The sequence below is a fragment of the Salvelinus sp. IW2-2015 genome, linkage group LG19 (assembly GCF_002910315.2).
Source record: "Salvelinus sp. IW2-2015 linkage group LG19, ASM291031v2, whole genome shotgun sequence".
NCBI lineage: Eukaryota > Metazoa > Chordata > Actinopteri > Salmoniformes > Salmonidae > Salvelinus > Salvelinus sp. IW2-2015.
Genome location: NC_036859.1, coordinates 11,105,934 through 11,129,612, shown reverse-complemented (window position 1 = coordinate 11,129,612; position 23,679 = coordinate 11,105,934). Strand labels below are relative to the sequence as shown.

Below are 23,679 nucleotides of genomic sequence, written 5' to 3'. Positions count from 1 at the left end.
CCTGCAGCATTTAGGAACACGAACACACACACGAACACACACACACGAACACACACACACGAACACACACACACACACACACACACACATGACGTTCAGATACTTGCACACTGACAGACACATACATATACACACACACTCTGGCCTAATACTCTGACCTAATACTTGTGAGCAGTCATCTGGCACACACAGTCACTTCATTACAGGGCTCAGTGGAGGCTCGTCCCAACCAGCAAAAAGAGGCCCACATCCCTCTCTCTGTAGTCTCCATCTACAGTGTATATATTTCTATACAAACTACATTTCAGGAGACCTAAACGCTGGTTTTAATACAAAGATTTACAGAAAAGCTTCACTTCAGTTCATTCAAGTGGTGACAATTAAATAAAATATTGAGTTTGGATATAGTGCTATAGCTCGAACTTATAACGAAGGTTATTTATTAAAGAAAAAACATCCTTCCTCTAATCAAGGAATTTGTTCCTGTTCATGAGTTTGTATCTCATATGCACAAAGTATGTGTGTGAATGGTATTATTAGCCAGTCTCCATGGTGCCTGAAGCCAAGCAGACATTATCACGTTCCACAGCTGTTCGTTTCCTTCTCTCCTTCCTTCATGATTCTGTCTGTGAAACTTCCTTGTCTGCAGATCCAGATAAAGTTAATCTGCAAAGCACCAGGTTTGATGTAGAGATCTTGGGTAATTAAAGCAAAATATGAATTCTCTCCCCACACTCTTCCACATTCACATGTCAGATGAGATGGTGAGAAACATGGATGTTGCTGGCTGTTCAAACGGCGTGTGTGTGTTGTTTGTGTCTCTCCTCTTCTTTCCAAAGTAAGTTCTCCATAGCTCATTATTTCTCTGTGCCTTGCAGACATGTCAGTTGGCAGTCTTGCTGCTTTGGTTGTTTAACATATCCAGTACAGACCAGTAGATGAAATAAGGGATGTTTAAAACCTACAGAGGAAGGTAGCTGTACTCTAGTGGTCTSTACTATGCCATGGTGAGGTGGTTGCTCCTCTCTCTGATGTCTGCCGTGGGGTTGTTGGGGTTCTTTAATGGTGTCACTGGTAGAGCTGAACTTCTGCCTTTGGGCTTGAACAGGTCAGATACGAAAAACACCTGAGGGATTGGAAAGAAGGGGAAAAAAGGTCAATAGACATGTTAATGATACAGACTGCATAACTGCATTATACATGCAGTACTATACCATGTTTTACAGTGCTTTCGTAAAGTATTCAGACCCCTTGACTTTTTCAATATTTTGTTATTCTAAAATTGATTAAAAAAAAAAAAAATCCTCATCTAGACACCTAATAGCAAAGGGAAAACAGATTTTTTGAAATCTTTGCAAATGTATTAAAAATAAAAAACAGAAATAACTTATTTACATAAGTATTCAGACCCTTTGCTATGAGACATAAAATTGAGCTCATGTGCATCCTGTTCCCATTGATCATCCTTGAGATGTTTCTACAACTTGATTGGAGTCCCCCTATGATTGTCATACCCTGATCTGTTTCACCTGTCTTGTGCTTGTCTCCACCCCCCACCAGGTGTCTCCTATTTTCCATTATCCCCTATGTATTATACCTGCGTTTTCTGTCTGTTGCCAGTTCGTCTTGTCTCGTCAAGTCGTCCCAGCATGTTTTTCCTTCTTTCTAGTTTGTGATCTAATCTTCCCAGTTCCGACCTGTTTTTGCCTGCCCTGACCCTGAGCCTGTCTGCCTTTATACGCCTGTCTGACTCTTATTAGGATTACGGATCTCTGCCTGTCCAGGACCTGCCATTTGCCTACCCCTTGTATGTAATACATCTCTGAGACTTAAACCATCTGCCTCCTGTGTCTGCATCTGGGTGTCATCCTGTGTCGTTATAGTGGTAAAATCACTTGATTGGACACCATTTGGAAAGGCACACACCTGTCTATATACAGTTGAATCGGAAGTTTACATACACCTTAGCCAGATACATTTCAACTCAGTTTTTCACAATTCCTGACATTTAATCCGAGTACAAATTCCCTGTTTTAGGTCAGTTAGGATCACCACTTTATTTTAAGAATGTGAAATGTCAGAATAATAGTAGAAAGAATGATTTATTTCAGCTTTTATTTCTTTCATCACATTCCCAGTGGGTCATAAGTTTACATACACTCAATTAGTATTTGGTAGCATTGCCTTTAAATTGTTTAACTTGGGTCAAACGTTTTGGGTAGCCTTCCACAAGCTTCCCACAATAAGTTGGGTGAATTTGGCCCATTCCTCCTGACAGAGCTGGTGTAACTGAGTCAGGTTTGTAGGCTTCCTTGCTCGCACACGCTTTTTCAGTTCTGCCCACAAATCTTCTATGGGATTGAGGTCAGGGCTTTGTGATGGTCACTCCAATACCTTGACTTTGTTGTCCTTAAGCCATTTTGCCACAACTTTGGAAGTATGCTTGGGGTCACTGTCCATTTGGAAGACCCCTTTGTGACCAAGCTTTAACTTCCTAACTGATGTCTTGAGATGTTGCTTCAATATATCCACATAATTTTCCTGCCTCATGATGCCATCTATTTTGTGAAGTGCACCAGTCCCTCCTGCAGACAAGCACCCCCACAACATGATGTTGCCACCCCCGTGCTTCACGATTGGGATGGTGTTCTTGGGCATCCCCCTTTTTCCTCCAAACATAACGATGGTCATTATGGCCAAACAGTTCTATTTTTGTTTCATCAGACCAAAGGACATTTCTCCAAAAAGTACGATCTTTGTCCCCATGTGCAGTTGCAAACCGAAGTCTGGCTTTTTTATGGCGTTTTTGGAGCAGTGGCTTCTTCCTTGCTGAGCGGCCTTTCAGGTTATGTCGATATAGGACTCGTTTTGCTGTGGATATAGATAATTTTGTACCTGTTTCCTCCAGCATCTTTACAAGGTCCTTTGCTGTGGTCTGGGATTGATTTGCGCTTTTCGAGCAAAAGTACGTTCATCTCTAGGAGACAGAATGCACGCGTCCCTTTTCTGAGCAGTATGACGGCTGCGTGGTCCCATGGTGTTTATACTTGCGTACTATTGTTTGAACAGATGAACTTGGTACCTTCAGGCGTTTGGAAATTGCTCCCAAGAATTAACCTTTCTGAGGTCTTGGCTGATTTCTTTTGATTTTCCCATGATGTCAAGCAAAGAGGCACTGAGTTTGAAGGTAAGCCTTGAAATACATCCACATGTACACCTCCAATTGATTCAAATGATGTCAATTAGCCTATCAGAAGCTTCTAAAGCCATGACATCATTTTCTGGAATTTTCCAAGCTGTTTAAAGGCACGGTTAACTTAGTGTAGGTAAACTTCTGACCCACTGGAATCGTGATACAGTGAATTATAAGTGAAATAATCTGTCTGTAAAAAACTGTTGGAAAAATCACTTGTGTCATGCACAAAGTAGATGTCCTAACCGACTTGTCAAAACTATAGTTTGTTAACAAGATATTTGTGGACTGGTTGAAAAATTTGTTTTAATGACTCCAACCTACGTGTCTGTTAACTTCCGACTTCAACTGTAAAGTCCCACAGTTGACAGTGCATGTCAGAGCAAAAACCAAGCCATGAGGTCGAAGGAAATGTCCGTAGAGCTCCGAGACAGGATTGTGTCGAGGCATAGATCTGGGGAAGGGTACCAAACAACTTCTGCAGCATTGAAGGTCCCAAAGAACACAATGGCCTCCATCATTCTTAAATGGAAGAAGTTTGGAACCACCAAGACTCATCCTAGAGCTGGCCGCCCGGCCAAACTGAGCAATCGGTGGAGAAGGGCCGTGGTCAGGGAGGTGACCAAGAACCCAATGGTCACTCTGACAGAGCTCCAGAGTTCCTCTGTGGAGATAGGAGAACCTTCCAGAAGGACAACCATCTCCGCAGCATTTCACCAATCAGGTCTTTATGGTAGAGTGGCGAGACGGAAGCCACACCTAAGTAAAAGGCACATGACAGCCCACTTGGAGTTTGCCAAAAGGCACCTAAAGGACTCTCAGACCATGGGAAACAAGATTCTCTGGTCTGATGAAACCAAGATTTAACTCTTTGGCCTGAATGCCAAGTGTCACGTCTGGAGGAAACCTGGCACTATCCCTAAGGTGAAGTATGGTGGTGACAGCATCATACTGTGGGGATGTTTTTCAGCGGCAGGGACTGGGAGACCAGTCAGGATTGTGGGAAAGATGAACAGAGCAAAGTACAGAGAGATCCTTGATGAAAATCTGCTCCAGAGCGCTCAGGACCTCAGATTGGGGCGAAGCTTCACCTTACAACAGGACAATGACCCTAAGCACACAGCCAAGACGATGCAGGAGTGGCTTCGGAACAAGTCTCTGAATGTCCTTGAGTGGCCCAGCCAGAGCCCGGACTTGAGCCCGATCGAACATCTTTGGAGAGACCTGAAAATAGCTGTGTAGTGACGCTCCCCATCCAACCTGACAGGGGTTGAGAAGATCTGCAGAGAAGAATGGGAGAAACTCCCCAAATACAGCTGTGCCAAGCTTGCAGCGTCATACCCAAGAAGACTCGAGGCTGTAATCGCTACCAAACATTTCTAAAAACCTGTTTTTACTTTGTCATTATGGGGTACTGTGTGTAGATTGATGAGGGTAAAAAGCTATTTAATACATTTTAAAATAAGGCTGTAACGTAACAAAATGTGGAAAAAGTCAAGGGGTCTGAATACTTTCCAAATGCACTGTATATGCAATACTATATCTAGTAAATCATAGCTATAGTACATACTATGCATTATATGCAGTAAAGTACTATGTAGTTATGGGGACATAGTAAACACTAAGTCCAAATACTCACTATGCTGTAGGCCACCAGGGCTCCCTGTGCGAATCCAGCCAGGACATCGGTGGGGTGGTGCTTGTGGTCGGAGACGCGGGACAGGCCGGTGTAGAAAGACATCATGATGAGGGTGAACTGGGTCAGGGGGCGCAGGAGACGGGCTCCACGCCAGGTGAACCTGGACTGCAGGTAGAACTGGGAGATTGGGAGAGATGGTAATGAATCAACACAGGGCGACAGCTAGAGTGTGTGTGTACGTGTTGTGTGTGTGTGTGTGTGTGTGGTGTGTTGTGTGTGTGTGTGTTGTGTGTGTGTGATGTGTGTGTGTGTGTGTGTGTGTGTGTGTGTGTGTGTGTGTGTGTGTGTGAGGTTAAGACACATGACAGTAACTCACCACCAAATACAGCATGGTGTACATTGAAAAGGACGCATGGCCAGAGAAGAACGACTTCCTGAAAAGGAGAAATAAAATGTTGTTACTATAGCAATTAGAAGATTACTGCACAGGTAAGACCAATGCAATGCCTTTCGCCTGGATATTGAACAAAGCATTCACTTTGTATGAAATCAAATATCCGGTACCACTTCAAACGAAACATAACTTATAGGCTACGTTTCTTTATAGAGCACTCATAAAGTCTTCATAAACACCACATAGATGCTTCACAATCACAATGGAGTAATCTCAGAGTAATGTACCTGGCTTCCTGGACTTTGCTCTCGGGTCCATTACACTGGTAGTCTGTGATGTAGCCCAAAGAACAGTTGATGGTGGACCAGTCGGGCCTGCACACGTCCAGGAAGTGGGGTCGCATGCGGCCCACCGATACCTTGGCAATGTCCGTGAACGATTGACTGACTGCGCAGCCAAAGATGAACACGCCCACCTGCTTGTAGAGGGCGGAGATGTAGGGGTTCCCCACGAAGGACTTGGAGCCCTCGTTCAGGTAGTAGATCATGTAGCTCTCACCAATGATGATCTGATGGGGGAAGGAACAAGGAGAGGATACAGTCATGTCATCTACAGCACAAAGATGGCCACTGTGGCAGTCAAATGGGGATTGGTGGAACCGGAGTCTACAGCGGCCATCTTTACAGATGACATGACTATATCTCTTCGAGATGATGATCTGGCAAGAGGGATAAAGGAGAGGATACAGTCATGCAGAAGTAGAAATACACATCTCTATATGTACTGTATATATGGCTCAGCAGTCATGTCATCTACAAGGATGGCCACTGAAATCATATTGTTACTGTAATGTAGTTCCTAATTACTGTCAGAGTAAATATCAGTAATTCATTGTTTCATTGTTGTTATTATGTCTCATTTCAACAAAACTGAATTGCTTATTCATTTCCTTAATGATAGAGTATCAGACATCTGGTTTTCCAATATATATTTGGAATTCAGTTAAACACATTAGTAAAACAGCAGAGACTGATCAGAGAGTATAGAGCGACAATACTAGGAGTAATCAGAGTATAATATTACAACGATACTATGAGCTGAAGGAAAAAATACTTACATCAAAGACTTTCAAATATTTGACTTTATTTTGGAGGAAATAGGTCAATCAAAAACACTCCAAACCTAACCCTTGGTTAGCACCAATAATATCAAAAACACTCCAAACCTAACCCTTGGTTAGCACCACTAATATCAAAAACACTCCAAACCTAACCCTTGGTTAGCACCACTAATATCAAAAAACACTCCAAACCTAACCCTTGGTTAGGACCACTAATATCAAAAACACTCCAAACCTAACCCTTGGTTAGCACCACTAATATCAAAAACACTCCAAACCTAACCCTTGGTTAGCACCACTAATATCAAAAACACTCCAAAACCTAACCCTTGGTTAGCACCACTAATATCAAAAACACTCCAAACCTAACCCTTGGTTAGCACCACTAATATCAAAAACACTCCAAACCCAACCCTTGGTTAGCACCACTAATATCAAAAACAAATTGCATAACGTTCAGTGTAACTATGTGAGAGTGAGTGAGTATGTGAGTTGTGGAAGGCACATGCAGAGGTTTTCAGTAAGTGGGTAAATAAACAAACGTATAAAACCGATGATTGACGTGCCGGACATACTTAGGGCCGGGGGACGTGGACCGGACTCCAATAACTCACTACAGCTGTTCAAGCTCAAATGCCTTTCCCTTCCCCACCCCCCTCTAGTCCACCTCCTGGCCACAGATAAATGGGAGAGAGGGAGTGAGTGAGGAGAGAAGGAGAAAGAGCTTGAGGTTTTATAGAGGGAGTGAGTGAGAAGAAGAGGGAGGGAGAGTGAAGAGAGGGAGGGAGAAAAAGAGTGAGGGAGAGAAGGAGGGAGGGTCGGAGAGAGTCAATGGGGAGAGACAAAGAGAGGGGCAGAGTGAGAGAGGGAGGAAAAGAGCAAGGGAGAAATGAGAGGGAATGAAAAGGGAGAGAGAAAGGGAGGGATAGCGAGGGGGGGGGGCAGGGGCAGTACTTCTGGTTTCAACCAGGAGAAACGCTGAGCTAGGCGTCATGTCAGATTTCTTGGTGGCCAGACTCTACCAGAGCAGACACACATTGGGGGCACGTTTGTTTTCCACTGCGCCGGCTCACTCGTTTTCGCAGGGCTCTGATTTCACAAGGGGATGTCTGGGTGTTTTCTTGTTAGCATCTCGGTTTCATTGAGAAATTCTTGTCATGGCAGAAAAACATCTAATTTCGATAAAAACACATTTGGGGGAAGGTCCTACAGGGAGATTGTACAAGCTGATAACATGTATGTTTTTCTTTTTTAATTTCTCTCTCGCCACCATGGAGCCCTTTAGAGCCTGGTTGATCCAACCCAGCTGCTTCATGGGAGAGAAAATAACACATCTGTTTCTCATTGTGTAAGAACTGAGAATATATCAACTATGTGAATGAATGAAACAGCTTTGTATTAACTTTGTGTAACTGTTAAAGTTGTAACCTCAGAGATATTCAAAGCGGGGAAGAGGTTGTCTCGTGCCTTGTCTCATAAATGTCTAGTCGTCACACAAATTATACAATTATAAAATGTTAACCTCAACACTCCCAGAGTAGTTTTTGTTGTTGTTGCAGAGATTTATTTGAAGCCCCTTGGTCTATGGGGGAACATGGAATTTAGCATCACATTCAGAAGAAGAAAAATGGGCCTATGGCTCTTCTCCTGTGCCATCCACCACATTTCTAGCCCTGTGAATTACAGTGTTTGTAATTGTCAAGTCAATAATACATCTATTGGCTTCATTGATATGTTGGCTTTATGTTGACAAAAGTCATATTGAATTGTGTTTGGTTGACAATGCAACCCAATCTCAACATTTAAAGGAGATGTATCTATTGATTGGATAGTTTCATCTCAGGCACTTTAATCCTATTCTTGAACTATTCTTTTTGGTTTAGTTGGAGCTAACAATCAAACATGTCATTTGTTAACTTGTCTACAAGTTAATAAGCTATTTACTATATTGCAAAAGTGATATTGAATTGTGTTTGGTGTGCAATGCAACCAAATATATTTTGTGCTACTGACTTAGTCTGGCTTTAGTTCCAGGTTCTCAAGAAATGTATAATTCATATGTTGGCTTTTCCGTCTGCATCTCAACCAAAAATCTAAGTTAAAGAATAGGACTAAATCAAATCACTTTATTTAAAGTCTACTTAACTTAGATTTTGAAAAATATATGGCAAATATAAATCCAAAATGGATGGTGTTAAGAGATAGATGGGAGGGGTTAAATGGAGCTGAAGGGTGGGACTAATAACAAGATAACCAATGTAAAACATACGGGGTCTGTAAAATGTATATAGGTTCAGAAATGTTGTTAAATAGCACAGTTACAAATAGAAATCAAACTGGATGGACATCAGAAATAGAGGAAGGCTAGGACTAAAAACAAACAAAATATAACTATTGTAAAATAGATTGTGTCTGTAAAATATGTATAGTATGTATGTATAGAATTATGGTTAATAGCATAGTGATAACACATTGGGAATTCAACAAACTTCTGGCTGTCTTTTTGAGTGGGTGAATAAAATCTCACTGATCAACGTCTCAACCAAATATTACCCAAATGTCCATGTTGAAATGACGCCCAGTGGGAACCCCACAACTGCCAGGACAGTGGGCAGTGTGCTGTATATTTTAGTAGGCACACTGTACAGTGAGTGTTGATGGTGCTGCACATTGCTGAGGTGGAAAGTGAGATGAACATAGCCTGAGTCACAGATCTGTTTGTGCTGACTTGCCAACTCCTATGGCAACTCATATACATATGAGTTGGCAAGACAGCATAAACTGATCTGGGACTCAGGCAAATTAGTGAGGTATAGTGACTTACAGAAAGGATGGTGATAAGAATGCCAGCAGCAGAAAGCACAGCGTCGCTTATGGTGTCTCCGTGTTTGGCCGGGTACTTGATGGACTCATCGTTGCAGTAAAAGCCTCGGCGGTAGGGCTGTACAGCACTAGTTTCTATGATCAGGAAAGGCAGGCCGGCTATGTACACACAGCAGTGGTGAGGCAGAGAGAGAGAGAGAGAGAGGGAGAGGGTCAATAAGGGGCTCCTAAAGGAGTGTCCACAGGTAGATGGCACAGCGATGGCTGGACAGGGAACATGGGGGTCTCACTTTTCACTCACATCTTTCCAGACTTGTTGTCTTCACTCAGATAGTTCTCAACCTAAAACCAATTACTAGGAAATAGTGGTTTAATTCAGTATTGATGAGCCGTGTAGGAGTTCATTTTGTACCAATAGGGTTTGTATACTAGCCTTGGTGCCTGTCTGTTTCAACTGTGGTTGTCATACCAACATGTTTGGATTTTTTTTATAGACAAACCGACACCAAGGCTAATCCCATACCACTTCTAGGTTTATGAATGCAATCAATTGAATGTAGATCACCAACTGCTACATTTGTGAGGTGGCCTCGGCATATAGCCACATTCAGTGAATCTCTGGATGGAGTGAATCAGTCCCCTGGATGTGTTTCCTGTCCCTCCTGCTGCTGAACCATGCTAAAGATTTACGGAGATGATGGGCACAGGGAACCCCACAACTCCCAGGACAGCGGTGGGCAGAGTGCTGTTCTTATTGGACAGGCTGATGCTGCTGTCATTGCAGAGCAAGCCCCTCCAGTGGGGTGTGATGGGAAACTTGTGCAGAAAGCAAGGAGCATCACTGCATGTAATCTGTAATCTGCCCAAGTAATCTGACTGGCATACAAACATACACACATCACACACACAACCTGTATTTTTGCAGTTAACCCACAACACCCACACACAACTCTGGCAAGAACGAACAAACAAACACAGAAAGACACACCCACACACTTACCTGGGGCACTTACCTGGAAGGTGACTGTTATGCAGTTCTCATCATAACAACATTGATAAACGCTCTCGTCTCACAAATCTCAGCTGATAACATGTTATATTCATGTAATATCATGATACAATGCTCAAAATTGGCCATGGACCTGTAGCATGTTCAGTTTGAGGGAAATATGTAGGCTACAGCAAATAATCTACCGAATATCCATTGAAGTGATACAGCCTCTATTTCTTTACCATCAGATAACACTGATGTCCATAATATATCTGCAGTAATTGTGGAATGATAGTGTTTCATAGTATTACTTACCCGCCAGTGTTGTGATTGGCTGTAATATTCGCCTATTGATTTCTCCCGCCGGAGCGGCATCTGTTGTCAAAATGGTGCTCTGACTTTGTGGCTGTGTTATCTAGTGGAAATCACTCTGTCATTTCCTGATTGCTAAAATGTTAACCTTTTCAGTTTATGCACTGAATAGTGTACTGTAGGGAATCAGAATTGTAGCACAACCAGGATAAGACAGAGCCCTTTCCACTAGATAAAACAGCCACAAAGTCAGAACAGCTTTCCCATTTTGACAACAGATGCCACCCCGGCAGGAGAAATCAATAGGTGAGTAGTTCTGTGAAACACTATCATTCCAATATTACTGCAGCTATATTATGGACATTTTCTGAATTCACAATGCAAAAATAAAAATAAAACCGTATGCGTAGCACCTTTACAGGGAAAATTTCTGTATCAACAGTCCCAAAATGAAAAAAAAACTACCAAAATATTGTTTTTGGGGTGGATTTTCCCTTTTATGACAGCAACTCCAGAAAAATCAAATAAACAAAATGAAGTGCACTGACTTGGCAGCCAAGAAAGGGAATAATCTGTCATTGTTAGAATCTGTATCGTCCATCATACTATGAATAACCAACATCAAACAGGGGCAGCTAGTACTAAAAGGGCTGAACAATATCCATCGCAGATAACTGATGTGGAAGGCTGAGACAAATGTGACTGAAGGGTGTTTTCGTCCAATCGAATTAGTGTATTTCACCACTTTTAGATAAGAGGTAAAACCACTTATCTAAAAAAATAACAACAAACATATTGCATGAGAAAATATAATGCAGGCCAAGAGGACCAGTCATTTCCCTGAACTGGAGAGGAACTTTTACAGATAAAGGGGAAAAGTAGTACCCAGGAGAGGACTCTCCAACCCCCTGACAGAATTGGAAAACTTACTCTCTCGATCACATCCAAGTGGACCTTTAACTGATGTTTGAAGCTTTGAAGTGAACCCCTTGAATAATTTTGAAATGTATGAATACAAAGAAAGTCAAACATTTGCTCTCTCTCGCTCTCGCTCTCATCCATCCCTACCCCCTTTTCTCTCTGGGTAAAGGCTGAGGATGGGGTGAGGGTTGGGAGGAAGAGGTCAAACTGGGGGTGCTGGCCTGGGTCCTGGGTACTGCAGAGCTGAGGCAGGGGGTTTGATGTCTTCAAACCCAAATGTCAACACACTCCTTAGTGTGTTTGGCTCCCCTCGCCCTGCTCCAAGCTGCCTGGGCTTTGAAAGCCCAGCTGGGAGAGGCTCACGTTACAGGCCAGTCTCTCTGCCTGATGGGAACCCCAGACCAGACCCTAACCACTCCTCCACTGGCCTCCCTCCCTCAAATCCAAGATTCAACAGTATTCACATTATTACCATTACTGTTTTTACTATTTATTTTCAAGCCATTTGAAGCTTGGGGTTTTCAGCGATGTTAGAGCTCTAGTAGAGAGAAAACACACTTTAAGTACCGCCCGATCTTAACTGTGATCTGTCAGGCTTTTTCATTGCCCTTATGATGGGAGGGAATCAGCAGGCATTCCTCTCACAGCACAGTGCTTGGCAGCTTAGGGCTGCTGCTTGCTGATGTAGGGCAATGGAAAGAAAAGAGGGCCCTGGCCGCTGGGCTCAACACTGCTATGAATGTGAAAAGCATTAAACCCGGTGTTTTGACCTCCCTGACTGCCTTTATGCACATTAACAGATCCAAGACTCAGGTGGGCCGGAGAGTACAAAAAAGAGAGGAAGTTAAATACAAGTAAAAGATGGCTGACTCTCTCTTTCTCTCTCTCTGAACTCATTAAGGAACAGAAATGCCACAGTCAGGTCCTGACCCCTAACAGGTGACAGAAACAAACATGGAGTGAGTAATTTAAGATGTTACCAAGTCTGTTCTTCCCATGATTCAGCTGTGTTGTCTTGCCTCCGAGGCCCTCCACACACCCCATGCCACCAGACAGTGCAGCATCAGCATTCTTCAAGGCATCTTGGGATTTCCCGTCTTCCTCCCTTCCCTTTCCGCTTCGCACAAGCGAAGGGAAAACCAGTGCCCCACTAGTTGCCAACAACAACATCAGCCAAGAGGCATACGTCTAATGTATTAGCTACACTTCTTTTACCAATATCAAAAGGGTGGTTTATTTCCCATGTGGCTTTTATATCATCGTAGCGATCCCTATAAAGCCCCAGGAAGGTATAACCAAACAACTTCCTGGTAGTGATGAGTTAGTACTCAAACACCTGTCTGCTTTGCTTTCTCTCATGGAAAAATTGGAAGCGAGAAACATTTACCTTGAGCTTATTGGATCATAACAATTCTTAAGCACGCCCATAGGATTAATTAGAGAGTTTCAGTTTGGGGCTTCAATTCCACTATGGAAACCACAATCAATGTCTGGGACAGGCAAATGGCAGCTTGCATTAAATTAATTAAATTCCAGCATATTTTGGGGCATTTCACATTTTCCACTTGCTGCCATTGCTCTCCCACTGACATAGAAATGTAGACTGCATGTGTGAGGGAGTTGTGCTGCTGTATACACAGATGCAGTTGTGTTTTTACTTGTACCCTTGTGTGCATGGCAGTCAAGAGCCCCCACACACACTACTCCCTGTCTGTCTGTCTGGTCGTGGTGCGGTGCGGTGGCCAAACCCTATTCCTATGCTCTCCTTGTTCCACTGGCTACTGAGAGAGAGGAGAAGAGGGGAAAAGATCATATTTGCGTTGAATTGTGGTTTGCCAAAAATATTGGTGAAATGCTTAAAGAATCTGAGCTCCATGTAGTCTCAACATGTTACCGATTAAATAAAACAATAAAAAGCCAAAATAGAAATCCCTGTAAAAGTGTTTCCCCCCCCCATTTGTCTCATTGAATAGTTAGTGATGTTTAACAGTCACGCTATAGCTGATTAAGCCCCCTTGAGCTTTCTGATGAGCTACAGCCAGGCAGCAGCAAATGGGGACATTATAAGGTGATTAGAAAACGTAAAACCCCACCTGCAATGACTTACTGTTCAACTAACCCCATTTAGCTACACACTTAACCCAGGGTTCAGCCTTGCACTGGGCCAGTGTTGGCCAAAACACGGTTGATTCAGTTCAATCTACAGGGAATGAAGCTAAAGTTTGGTTACACTTTATAATAGCCAAGTACCTCAAGTCCACAATGATTTCATCCATGTATTTGAGCGCAGACTAGACTTTTTTTTAAATTAACCTCTGACTCCTTCGAGTCGCTATGCAGTCGATACTTAAAAAATTGTAATTTCTTAACCCTTACCTTGTACCTATGTTTGTCCTTTGTTGTTGCGTGCCTTTCTTTGGTTATTGAAATCCATACTTTTTAATAAAACGTTAATCAAATACAACTACAGACTGTTTCCTCATTGCTGTTGCTCTAAGATGCTCTAAGATGTGCCAATTGAATCTCAACAAAGAAACAGTCAGTGGTTGTATTTGATTACCTTTTTTTGTATGGGATGACAGGCCGTCATTGTAAATAAGAATTTGTTCTTAATTGACTCACCTGGATAAAAAAAAGGTTAAATAAAAAAATAGCGACTCGAACGACTAAAAAACTCTAGCCAGCGCTCAACTCCGTGGATGAAATCATTGTGGAGTTGAGGCACTTGGCTAACTTTATAATAGTTTTGAATGAATAAGCCATTATAAATACTTTACAAATGCTTTATAAATTATACTTGTTAATTAATAGGATTATGAAGTGTTACCTAAAGTCCTGCCTGTTTAAACTAATGCTATTTTGGCTATGATAGTCTTGGGGTATTGAAGCACTGAGACCAGGTCTGGACTCCGGCCTGGTCCTATAGTGTATGTATGTGCTGTAGCCAACTCTTTTATTGGTATGACAATAATACGACAACAATAAAAGTGTTGGTTACAGCACATATAGTATGGGACCAGGCCAGAGCCTTATTGAGATATTGAGATCTAAATATAAAACTCTGGATAGGCTACTGAGATTTGGGTCTGTAATCGTAAACTGTCTCTGAGTAGGAGTGCTGTTCTAGGATCAGGTCCCTCCTGTCCGTATAATCTTATTCATTATCATCTAAAAGCGAAACTGATCTTATATCAGCACTCGTACTCTGAGACACTTTATGAATATGGGCCCTGATTGTAAGCTGAGAGGAAAGTTCTTCTAGTCTGGAGATGCTGGAACTTCAGTCAGAGTCACAGTGAGAATGGAAGCTGGCTTGGCCAGTAATTGCAAGTGTGCTTCCACCATTTCCTCCTTGCGGTCACTCCCCTCAAACCACATCTTTAGACAGCTAAACACTGTTGGTTTGTTGACAGGCGTTTTCTGTGGGCAGGTACAAACACAGAGTGGGCAAAACTTACCCTCCGCCTCGTCAGAAAAAATATATACATTTATGCATTTGCAGGGCAATAGAGAGACGGAGAAGTTTGTTGACAGAACCTCTACTGACCCGTGATAACCTTATCAGAGACTATTTCAAACAAACAGTTGTGGGGTAAGAAGTGGCCATAGATGTCCCATTGTAAACAGTCAACTCAAGTCAGTGACCCTGTAGAACTTGAATACATACGTCTTCACCCCAGACTAGTAAATTCCACCTCTTTTCCACCTTCATGTATTATACATTTCAACAGGTCAAAGGATTAATACTTTCAAACTGTCAAGGGATAAAAAATTACTGGTCTCTGAAATGCATACAAAATCACATCACATATTATTTATTTGTCACATACACTAAGACGGTGTATGTGTAGGGGGCCTCCTGAGTGGCGCAGCAGTCGAAGGGACTGCATTGCAGTGCTAGAGGTGTCACTACAGACCCAGGTTCGATCCCGGGCTGTATCACAACCAGCCGTGATCGGGAGTCCCATAGGGCAGCGCACAATTGGCCCAGCGTCGTCCTGGTTAGGGGAGGGTTTGGCTGAGGGGGCTTTACAAGTAGGCTGTCATTGTAAATAAGAATTTTGTTCTTAACTGACTTTTTGTTTTCTCCGGGGCTATACATTTGGGTGAGTTTTTCTCTCGCCTGAGTAGCCTCGTTTCACTGCCAAAACCAAAATGTAAACATCCAGTGTTCAGCGAAATAACAACACAATGTCAAATACAGGTAGCCTAGTCAAATAATTAACATCCAATCATATTAACCGTTACTCTCTCGCGGGAATTCCACTAACAGTCAATATGTAGCCAAACGTAGCTGCTGCTCATTCCATTTCGAAAATTGATGAATGGTTAAAAAAAGTAAGGCCTGCATCCATAGAGACACATACCAGCTCTACTGGTTGTACTGCTACTACCAGCAGTACTACACCTTCCCCTGTCGACGACAAAAGTTGTTCTGCTTCCACGAGCACATCCAATGCTAGCATCAGTAATTCTACATTTGTTGTTAGCCCAGCTACCATGGACACTGACAGTTGTGAATATGATGCAGCCGAAGAGCTACTGCTCCCTTACCCGGGAAAACACCGAACAACAGACAGGGGCGTTGGACAACCGAAGAGGCGCAAATATGATGAGAACTAAGATCGAATCATACTACACAGGCTCTGACGCTCGTCGGATGTGGCAGGGCTTGCAAACCATTACAGCCTACAAAGGGAAGCACAGCCGAGAGCTGCCCAGTGACACGAACCTACCAGATGAGCTAAACTACTTCTATGCTCGCTTTGAGGCAAATAACACTGAAACATGCATGAGAGCACCAGCTGTTCTGGAAGACTGTGTGATCACGCTCTCCGCAGCCGATGTGAGTAAGACCTTTAAACAGGTCAACATTCGGAAAGCCGGCGGGCCAGACGGATTACCAGGACGTGTACTGCGAGCATGCGCTGACCAACTGGCAAGTGTCTTCACTGACATTTTCAACCTCTCCCTGTCCGAGTCTGTAATACCAACATGTTTCAAGCAGACCACCATAGTGCCTGTGCCCAAGAACACTAGGGTAACCTGCCTAAATTACTACTGGACCGTAGCACTAACGTCTGTAGCCATGAAGTGCTTTGAAAGGCTGGTCATGGCTCACATCAACATTATTATCCCAGAAACCCTAGACGCACTCCAATTTGCATACCGCCCCAACAGATCAACAGATGATGCAATCTCTATTGCACTCCACACTGCCCTTTCCCACCTGGACATAAGGAACACCTATGTGAGAATGCTATTCATTGACTTCAGCTCAGCGTTCAACACCATAGTACCCACAAAGCTCATCAATAAGCTAAGGAACCTGGGACTGAACACCTCCCTCTGCAACTGGATCCTGGACTACGTGACAGGCCGCCCCCAGGTGGTAAGGGTAGGTAACAACACATCCGCCACGCTGATCCTCAACACAGCGGCCCCTCAGGGCTGCGTGCTCAGTCCCCTCCAGTACTCCCTGTTCACTCATGACTGCACGGCCAGGCACGACTCCAACACCATCATTAAATTTGCCGATGACACAACAGCGGTAGGCCTGATCACCGACAACGACAACAACGAGACAGCCTATAGGGAGGAGGTCAGAGACCTGGCCATGTGGTGCCAAGACAACAACCTCTCCCTCAACATGATCAAAACAAAGAAGATGATTGTGGACTACAGGGAAAAGAGGAGCACGCCCCCATTCTCATCAATGGGGCTGCATTGGTGCAGGTTGAGAGCTTCAAGTTCCTTGGTGTCCACATCACCAACAAACTAACATGGTTCAAGCACACCAAGACAGTCGTGAAGAGCACGACAAAACCTATTCCCCCTCAGGAGACTGAAAAGATTTGGCATGGGTCCTCAGCTCCTCAAAAGGTTCTACAGCTGCACCATCGAGAGCATCCTGACTGGTTGCATCACTGCCTGGTATGGCAACTGCCCGGCCTCCGACTGGAAGGCACTATAGAGGGTAGTGCGAACGGCCCAGTACATCACTGGGGCCAAGCTTCCTGCCATCCAGGACCTCTATACCAGGCGGTGTCAGAGGAAGGCCCTAAAAATTGTCAAAGACTCCAGCCACCCTAGTCATAGACTGTTCTCTCTGCTACCGCACGGCAAGCGGTACCGGAGTGTCAAGTCTAGGTCCAAGAGGCTTCTAAACAGCTTCTACCCCCAAGCCATAAGAATCCTGAACATCTAATCAAATGGCTACCCAGACTATTTGAAATGCCCCCCTCTTTACACTGCTGGTACTCTCAATAACTCTACCTACATTTACATACTACCTCAACTAACCGGTGCCCCCGCACATTGACTCTGTACCGGTACATCCCTGTATATAGTCTCGGTATTGTTGTTTTACTGTTGCTCTTTAATTACGTGTTACATTTATCTCTTATTCTTATCCATATTTTTTATAACTGCAATGTTGGTTGGGGGCTCATATGTAAGCATTTCACTGTAAGGTCTACTGAACACCTCCCTCTGTAACTGGATCCTGGACTTCGTGACAGGCCGCCCCCAGGTGGTAAGGGTACCTCACCTGTTGTATTCGGCGCATGTGACTAATAAAATTTGATTTGAGCTACATTGATTTGGGGTTCACTTATATTGTGAGTACTGACTTTCCTCAGCCACAGTGTGTTATATGTGCAAAAGTACTATCTCACAACTCGATGAAACCTTCACTCTTACGCAGACATTCAGAAACAAATAACTCACAGGAGTTTTTTGAGCGAGAATTAAGATGACTTTCGAGTAGTAAGGCATGTATAAAAGCAACAGATACCATTAATAAGAAGGGGCTAGAAGTGTCTTATATGGTGAGCTACCGAGTGGCTAGGACAGGGAAGCCCCATACTATTGTGGAGGACTTAATTCTTCCTGCTGCTGCAGATATGGCTGGGACAATGCTGGGGGAAAAGGCCCAAAAAACTATACAGACAATGCCTTCATCAAACAACACTGTTTCACGATGCATCAGTGACATGGCAGGAGATGTTTTGAAACAATTACTGCTTCGCAAACAAGCCAGTGAATTCTATGCGTTACAGCTGGATGAGTCAACAGACGTGGCGGGCCTGGCACAGCTCCTGGTATATGTCCGTTATGTTTATGGGGGTCAATTAAGGAAGACATCCTATTCTGCAAACCACTGGAAACCAGGACGACAGGTGGAGATATTTTTAAAGTACTGGACAGCTTTGTGACATCAAATGGACTTTGGTGGTCAATATGTGTTGGTATCTGTACTGATGGCGCAAAAGCCATGACAGGGAGACATAATGGAGTGGTAACGCGTGTGCAAGCAGTTGCTCCCGACACCATTTGGGTATACTGCAGCAACTACCGAGAGACTCTTGCTGCCAAGGGAATGTCTGACAGCTTGAAAGACGTTTTGAACACTACAGTGAAAATGGTTAACTTTGTTAAAGCAAGGCCCCTGAATTCTCGTGTATTTTCTGCATTATACAATTGTAATGCTCTTACAATATACAGAAACATACAGACTTTTTTGAATTGCGAGACGAGCTTAAAGTTTTCTTTACTGACCATAATTTTCACTTGTCTGACCGCTTGCATGATGACGAGTTTCTTACACGACTGGCCTATCTGGGTGATGTTTTTTCTCACCTGAATGATCTGAATCTAGGATTACAGGGACTCTCCGCAACTATATTCAATGTGCGGGACATAATTGAGGCTATGATTAAGAAGTTGGAGCTCTTCTCTGTCTGCATTAATGTCTTTCCATCATTGTATGATTGTTCGTGTACAAATGAACTCAAGCTTACTGTCATGCCCTGGCCTTAGTATTCTTTGTTTTCTTTATTATTTTAGTTAGGTCAGGGTGTGACATGGGGAATGTTTGTGTTTTGTCTCGTCTTGGGTGGTTATATGGTAAAGGGGGTGTTGGTTTTAGTGTATGGGGTTGTGTTTAGTGAATGTGTCTAGGTATGTCTATGGTTGCCTGAGTGGTTCTCAATCAGAGACAGCTGTCTTTCATTTGTCTCTGATTGGGAGCCATATTTRAGGCAGCCATAGGCATTATGCGTKKGTGGGTAATTGTCTATGTCATTGTGTAGTGGTCAGTGTCAGCACCATTTGTTWATATAGCTTCACGRTCGTCAGTTTGTTGTTTTGTTTCGTTCGTTGTTCGTCTCTCTAATAAAAGAGAATGTATTTTTCACACGCTGCGTTTTGGTCCTCTCTTCCAAGTCAAGACGATCGTGACACTTACGGACCATGTCAAATGTGATATAGTGAAGCACCTGAGTGAGCTGGGTACGCAATTACGCAGGTACCTTCCCGAAACGGACGACACAAACAACTGGATTCGTTATCCCATTCATGCCCTGCCTCCAGTCCACTTACCGATAAATAAAGAGCAAAATGATTGATTATTATTATATTATTATTTGTGCCTGGTCCTATAAGAGCTCTTTGTCATTTACCACGAGCCGGGTTGTGAGAAAAACTCACACTCTTTCTTATGTTTAATAAATGTATCGTATAGTGTGTGTGTGGCAGGCTCACAATGATGGCAAAAAAAAAACATTTCAGAGTGCGCTGACCCTGGTGCTAGAGGGGGCACGCAGCTGGAGGTTGAATGTTTGAAGGGGTACAGGACTATAAAACGTTTGGGAAGCACTGCTGTATATCATCACAATATATAATGTAGTTGTGTTAAGTCACCAGGAGACCAAAGACTATTAGACCTTGGACCAGAATACTTATTAGGGTCTTTGAGTTTGATGTCTTTCTTGGAATGACTCATTCAGTCACCCTTGAAACTATTTGACAGTTCACCGCCCTAGTGATTCTGAGTCTGGTAAGGAATCACTCACTCTAAGCTCAGTCAAAGAGTAAGAGAAACAGAAATATATATATATATAATATATATAAGAGAGAGAGAGAGAGAGAGAGAGAGAGAGAGAGAGAGAGAGAGAGAGAGAGAGAGAGAGAGAGAGAGAGAGAGAGAGAGAGAGAGAGAGAGAGAGAGAGAGAGAGAGAGAGAGAGAGAGAGAGAGAGAGAGAGAGAGAGAAAGAAGAGAGAGAGGAGAGAGAGAGAGAGAGAGAGAGAGAGAGAGAGAGAGAGAGAGAGAGAGAGAGGAGAGAGAGAGAGAGAGAGAGAGAGAGAGAGAGAGAGAGAGAGAGAGAGAGAGAGGATACTCAGTACATTAGCTGAACATATGGCTGACCTTCTCACCACTTTCCTTTAATTACACACACACACACACCACACTCACACATACCAAATATATTATGCCAGATGTCACTTCAAGAGAATTCCTGGCTTGATTGCCAGTGTGGGATGTGAGGCATTATGGAAAATATTAAAACAGGCCAAATGAGTGCAACAGGAATGGGCGGACACCAAAGAAATATAGCCCTCTTGGAGCAATTGATCAATTGGCTTTTCCCCTTTGCCAGCAGAATATATTGCTGTACTGTGGGCGTGGGGGTTCACTGGGAACTCTGGCAAAATATTGTCATGATAAAATCTTGTCTTTCTGAGGAGGAACATCTTTTCAACTATTTTTGCTGTCTTGTATTAAAAATTGCCTAAGGATGAAATGGAACAAGGAGTCAACAGAAAATGACAATAAAAAGAAGAAAACAACGAAATGTAAAAGGAAATTAAACAAACCCTTGAATAATCTTTATGTTGACTGACATTGCTCTGATATTGGATTGTTTGGATTAATTATTATTATTATTATTAGACGGACATTTGCATGAGTAGTTTCTGCACTTGACATAATGATAGCATGAACACTCTAGCTCATCCATGATTATAATAAATAAACCAACGTGTCATATAACATTATGATGCTGTGTTAATCAACATGAATAAAATAATAAATAAAAACACAATACAACAAACATACCATAACAGGTAACCAGATTTTATACAAATGTAAAACTGTGGCCTATTTATATAAGAAAAATGTACTGCAATGTCAGACAATGTGACCTAATAATATAGCCTAATTTCTTGTCATATCTATAGAATGAAAAGGCCAGAAACACTCACCTAAAAACAAGCAGAAGAGATCCACGCCGACCAGGAACTTTTTCCTGCTGTTGTCTTTACTGTTGTTGTTATTCAGGGAAGAACTTCCTCCGTTCCTTGTCTCTGGTGCCATTGTCTTCTCATATATTAAACAGCGTTGCATTTATAGGCCACTTTAATGATTTTCCGAATAAACAAGTAAAGAGTGGCGAAGTTGCAGCTGCAGTCGCGTTAAATTCTCGTAAATTGAACTAGAAAGCGAAGCGGAGTGAGTTCTATAGTTAGTTTACCATCAGCTGAGAGATGATTCTGAATATTTTCCATATATTGTGCTGATAAATTCAATTGAGATGTGACGATTGCCTTTAAGTTAACTGCAGGGGTTTATTTCGTTCCCGTGTATTCTGCTCACTCACCCTGTGACTTTCGTTGTTGACTGTTGAGCAATTTCTAAGTTACTTCTAATAATCATTGAGGAGCACCGAAGTTTAGTTGCGCTCCCACCTCCCGTGTCCGCCTCCTAAATAGACCCACCTCCCGCTATAGTCCGGGGCCTTAGCTTTAAAAAAAAGAAAAAAAAGATGAAACTATAAGGAGGCGGATACAAGCATGACATTTGGTAGAGATGCTCTTTGGGATGTTTAAATTTATATTAGAAGGGGTGGCCAAAACATTGGGGAATGGCACTCCTATTATTTTATTTTTCTACATAATCCAATATGGCCACCAAAACAGAATCAGGTTTTTGAAAGGTGATATTACTGTTGAATTTTTGTTGCCATATATAATAAAAAATATTGTGTGTTTGTGAGTAGTGGACCAGCCTTTTACAATATTCCATGATATTTCATAAGCAACCAGCCTAAAGTGGCAGAAATGTCCTGGAAACACCAGAAATCAATCTGGAAGCTAAACCACTCAAATTGTGTTGAACTACTACATGAATCACCCCAACAAATGTATTTAAAAAGGTTAAAAACACCATGTTATCAAACTTACAAATTGCCAGTTACATTATGTAGCTCATTTATTGAGAACATGGTAATTTACTCTGAATACGACCTACAATTTATGTAATATCATCTTGATATGAAACCATTATGCTGATTTGGAAAGGTGATATTACTGTTTATTTTTGTTGCCATATATAATAAATATATAGTGTATTTGTGAGTAGTGGACCAGTCTTCCACAATATGCCATGATATTTCATAAGCAACCTGCCTGAAGTGGCAAAAACGTCCTGCCTGAAGTGGCAGAATTGGCCCGGGAAACACCAGAAATCTACCTGTAAACCACTCGAATGACCTTAAAAACATGTTATCAAGCTTCAAAATTGCCAACACATACTAGGAGTTACATTATGGAGCTAATTTATTGAGACCATGGGCAACAATAGTCAACATATAATATTAATTTTAGCTAGCTACACAGCTAACAAAAGGAAGTCCCGAGGGAAAATGGTAAGGGACCAACAGGGAACGTTGCGCTAGGATGTCCCCTATTAGTTGGGAAGCTAGCTGGGAAATTCCAACCAATTTGTAAATACCAATACTAGCCTACATTACATAGCTAGCTATCTAGCAAGTAACTAACCAAAAATTCACCCAATGGAAAATGTTGCTAGTTCCGACCTGTGGGAAATAAGCTTTTAATACACAAAGTAGATCAACCTGCTAGGCTAGCTGGCCATCTAAACAAAACATTTTCTCAATCCTGCCCATAACCCTGTGATGGCTTTCAACAACCCACTGTTTGCTCTTGCAAAGTTTGGTGGACTGCACATAGAGATGGGCCTAAGGCACACAACAGGAGAGCTTGTGGATGGCTCAGATTGGACAGCTGCCTGTGTGATGCTGGGGTGACAAGGTCAGGGACAGCAGACTCATTCTTGAAGGTAGCACACTTGACTAAAACCAGGGAAAGTCATCAAGTTACTTTGCCTTCATTGTCAAAACTCCTTTAAGATGCTTGGCTGTTGGAGTTCACATGCACTTCTTTTGTTACATGGAAAGTTTCAAGTGTCACATGCACAAGGACAGTGAAATGTGTTTCTTGCAAGCTCTAAACCCAACAATGCAAAGCTTACATTTCCTTCTCATTTAACTTCTCAAAGTATTGCCATACAGGACTTTGCTACTGTTGCTTGGCTTTCTCTGCAATTTTTTCAAAGTCAATGACGATGAGGTAGTGGGGGAGAGTCGACTCCAAAATAATTGATTCCTCGACTTCCGGTGTCGACTTCCATTTCTGAGTGTCAAG

General features: G+C 42.7%; 1 protein-coding gene across 1 annotated transcript; it reads right to left on the bottom strand.

The window, feature by feature from the left end:
• Nucleotides 1-423: 423 nt before the first annotated feature.
• Nucleotides 424-21,938, bottom strand: LOC111979439 (phospholipid phosphatase 3). Its single transcript, XM_024009984.2, has 6 exons — nt 21,439-21,938; nt 9,171-9,328; nt 5,514-5,794; nt 5,209-5,266; nt 4,833-5,009; nt 424-1,126 (listed from the first exon to the last, which is right to left on the bottom strand). Exons 1-6 carry the CDS (start codon nt 21,578-21,580, stop codon nt 998-1,000), a joined length of 945 nt encoding a protein of 314 aa, XP_023865752.1. The 5' UTR covers nt 21,581-21,938; the 3' UTR covers nt 424-997.
• Between the last annotated feature and the right edge of the window lie 1,741 nt (nt 21,939-23,679).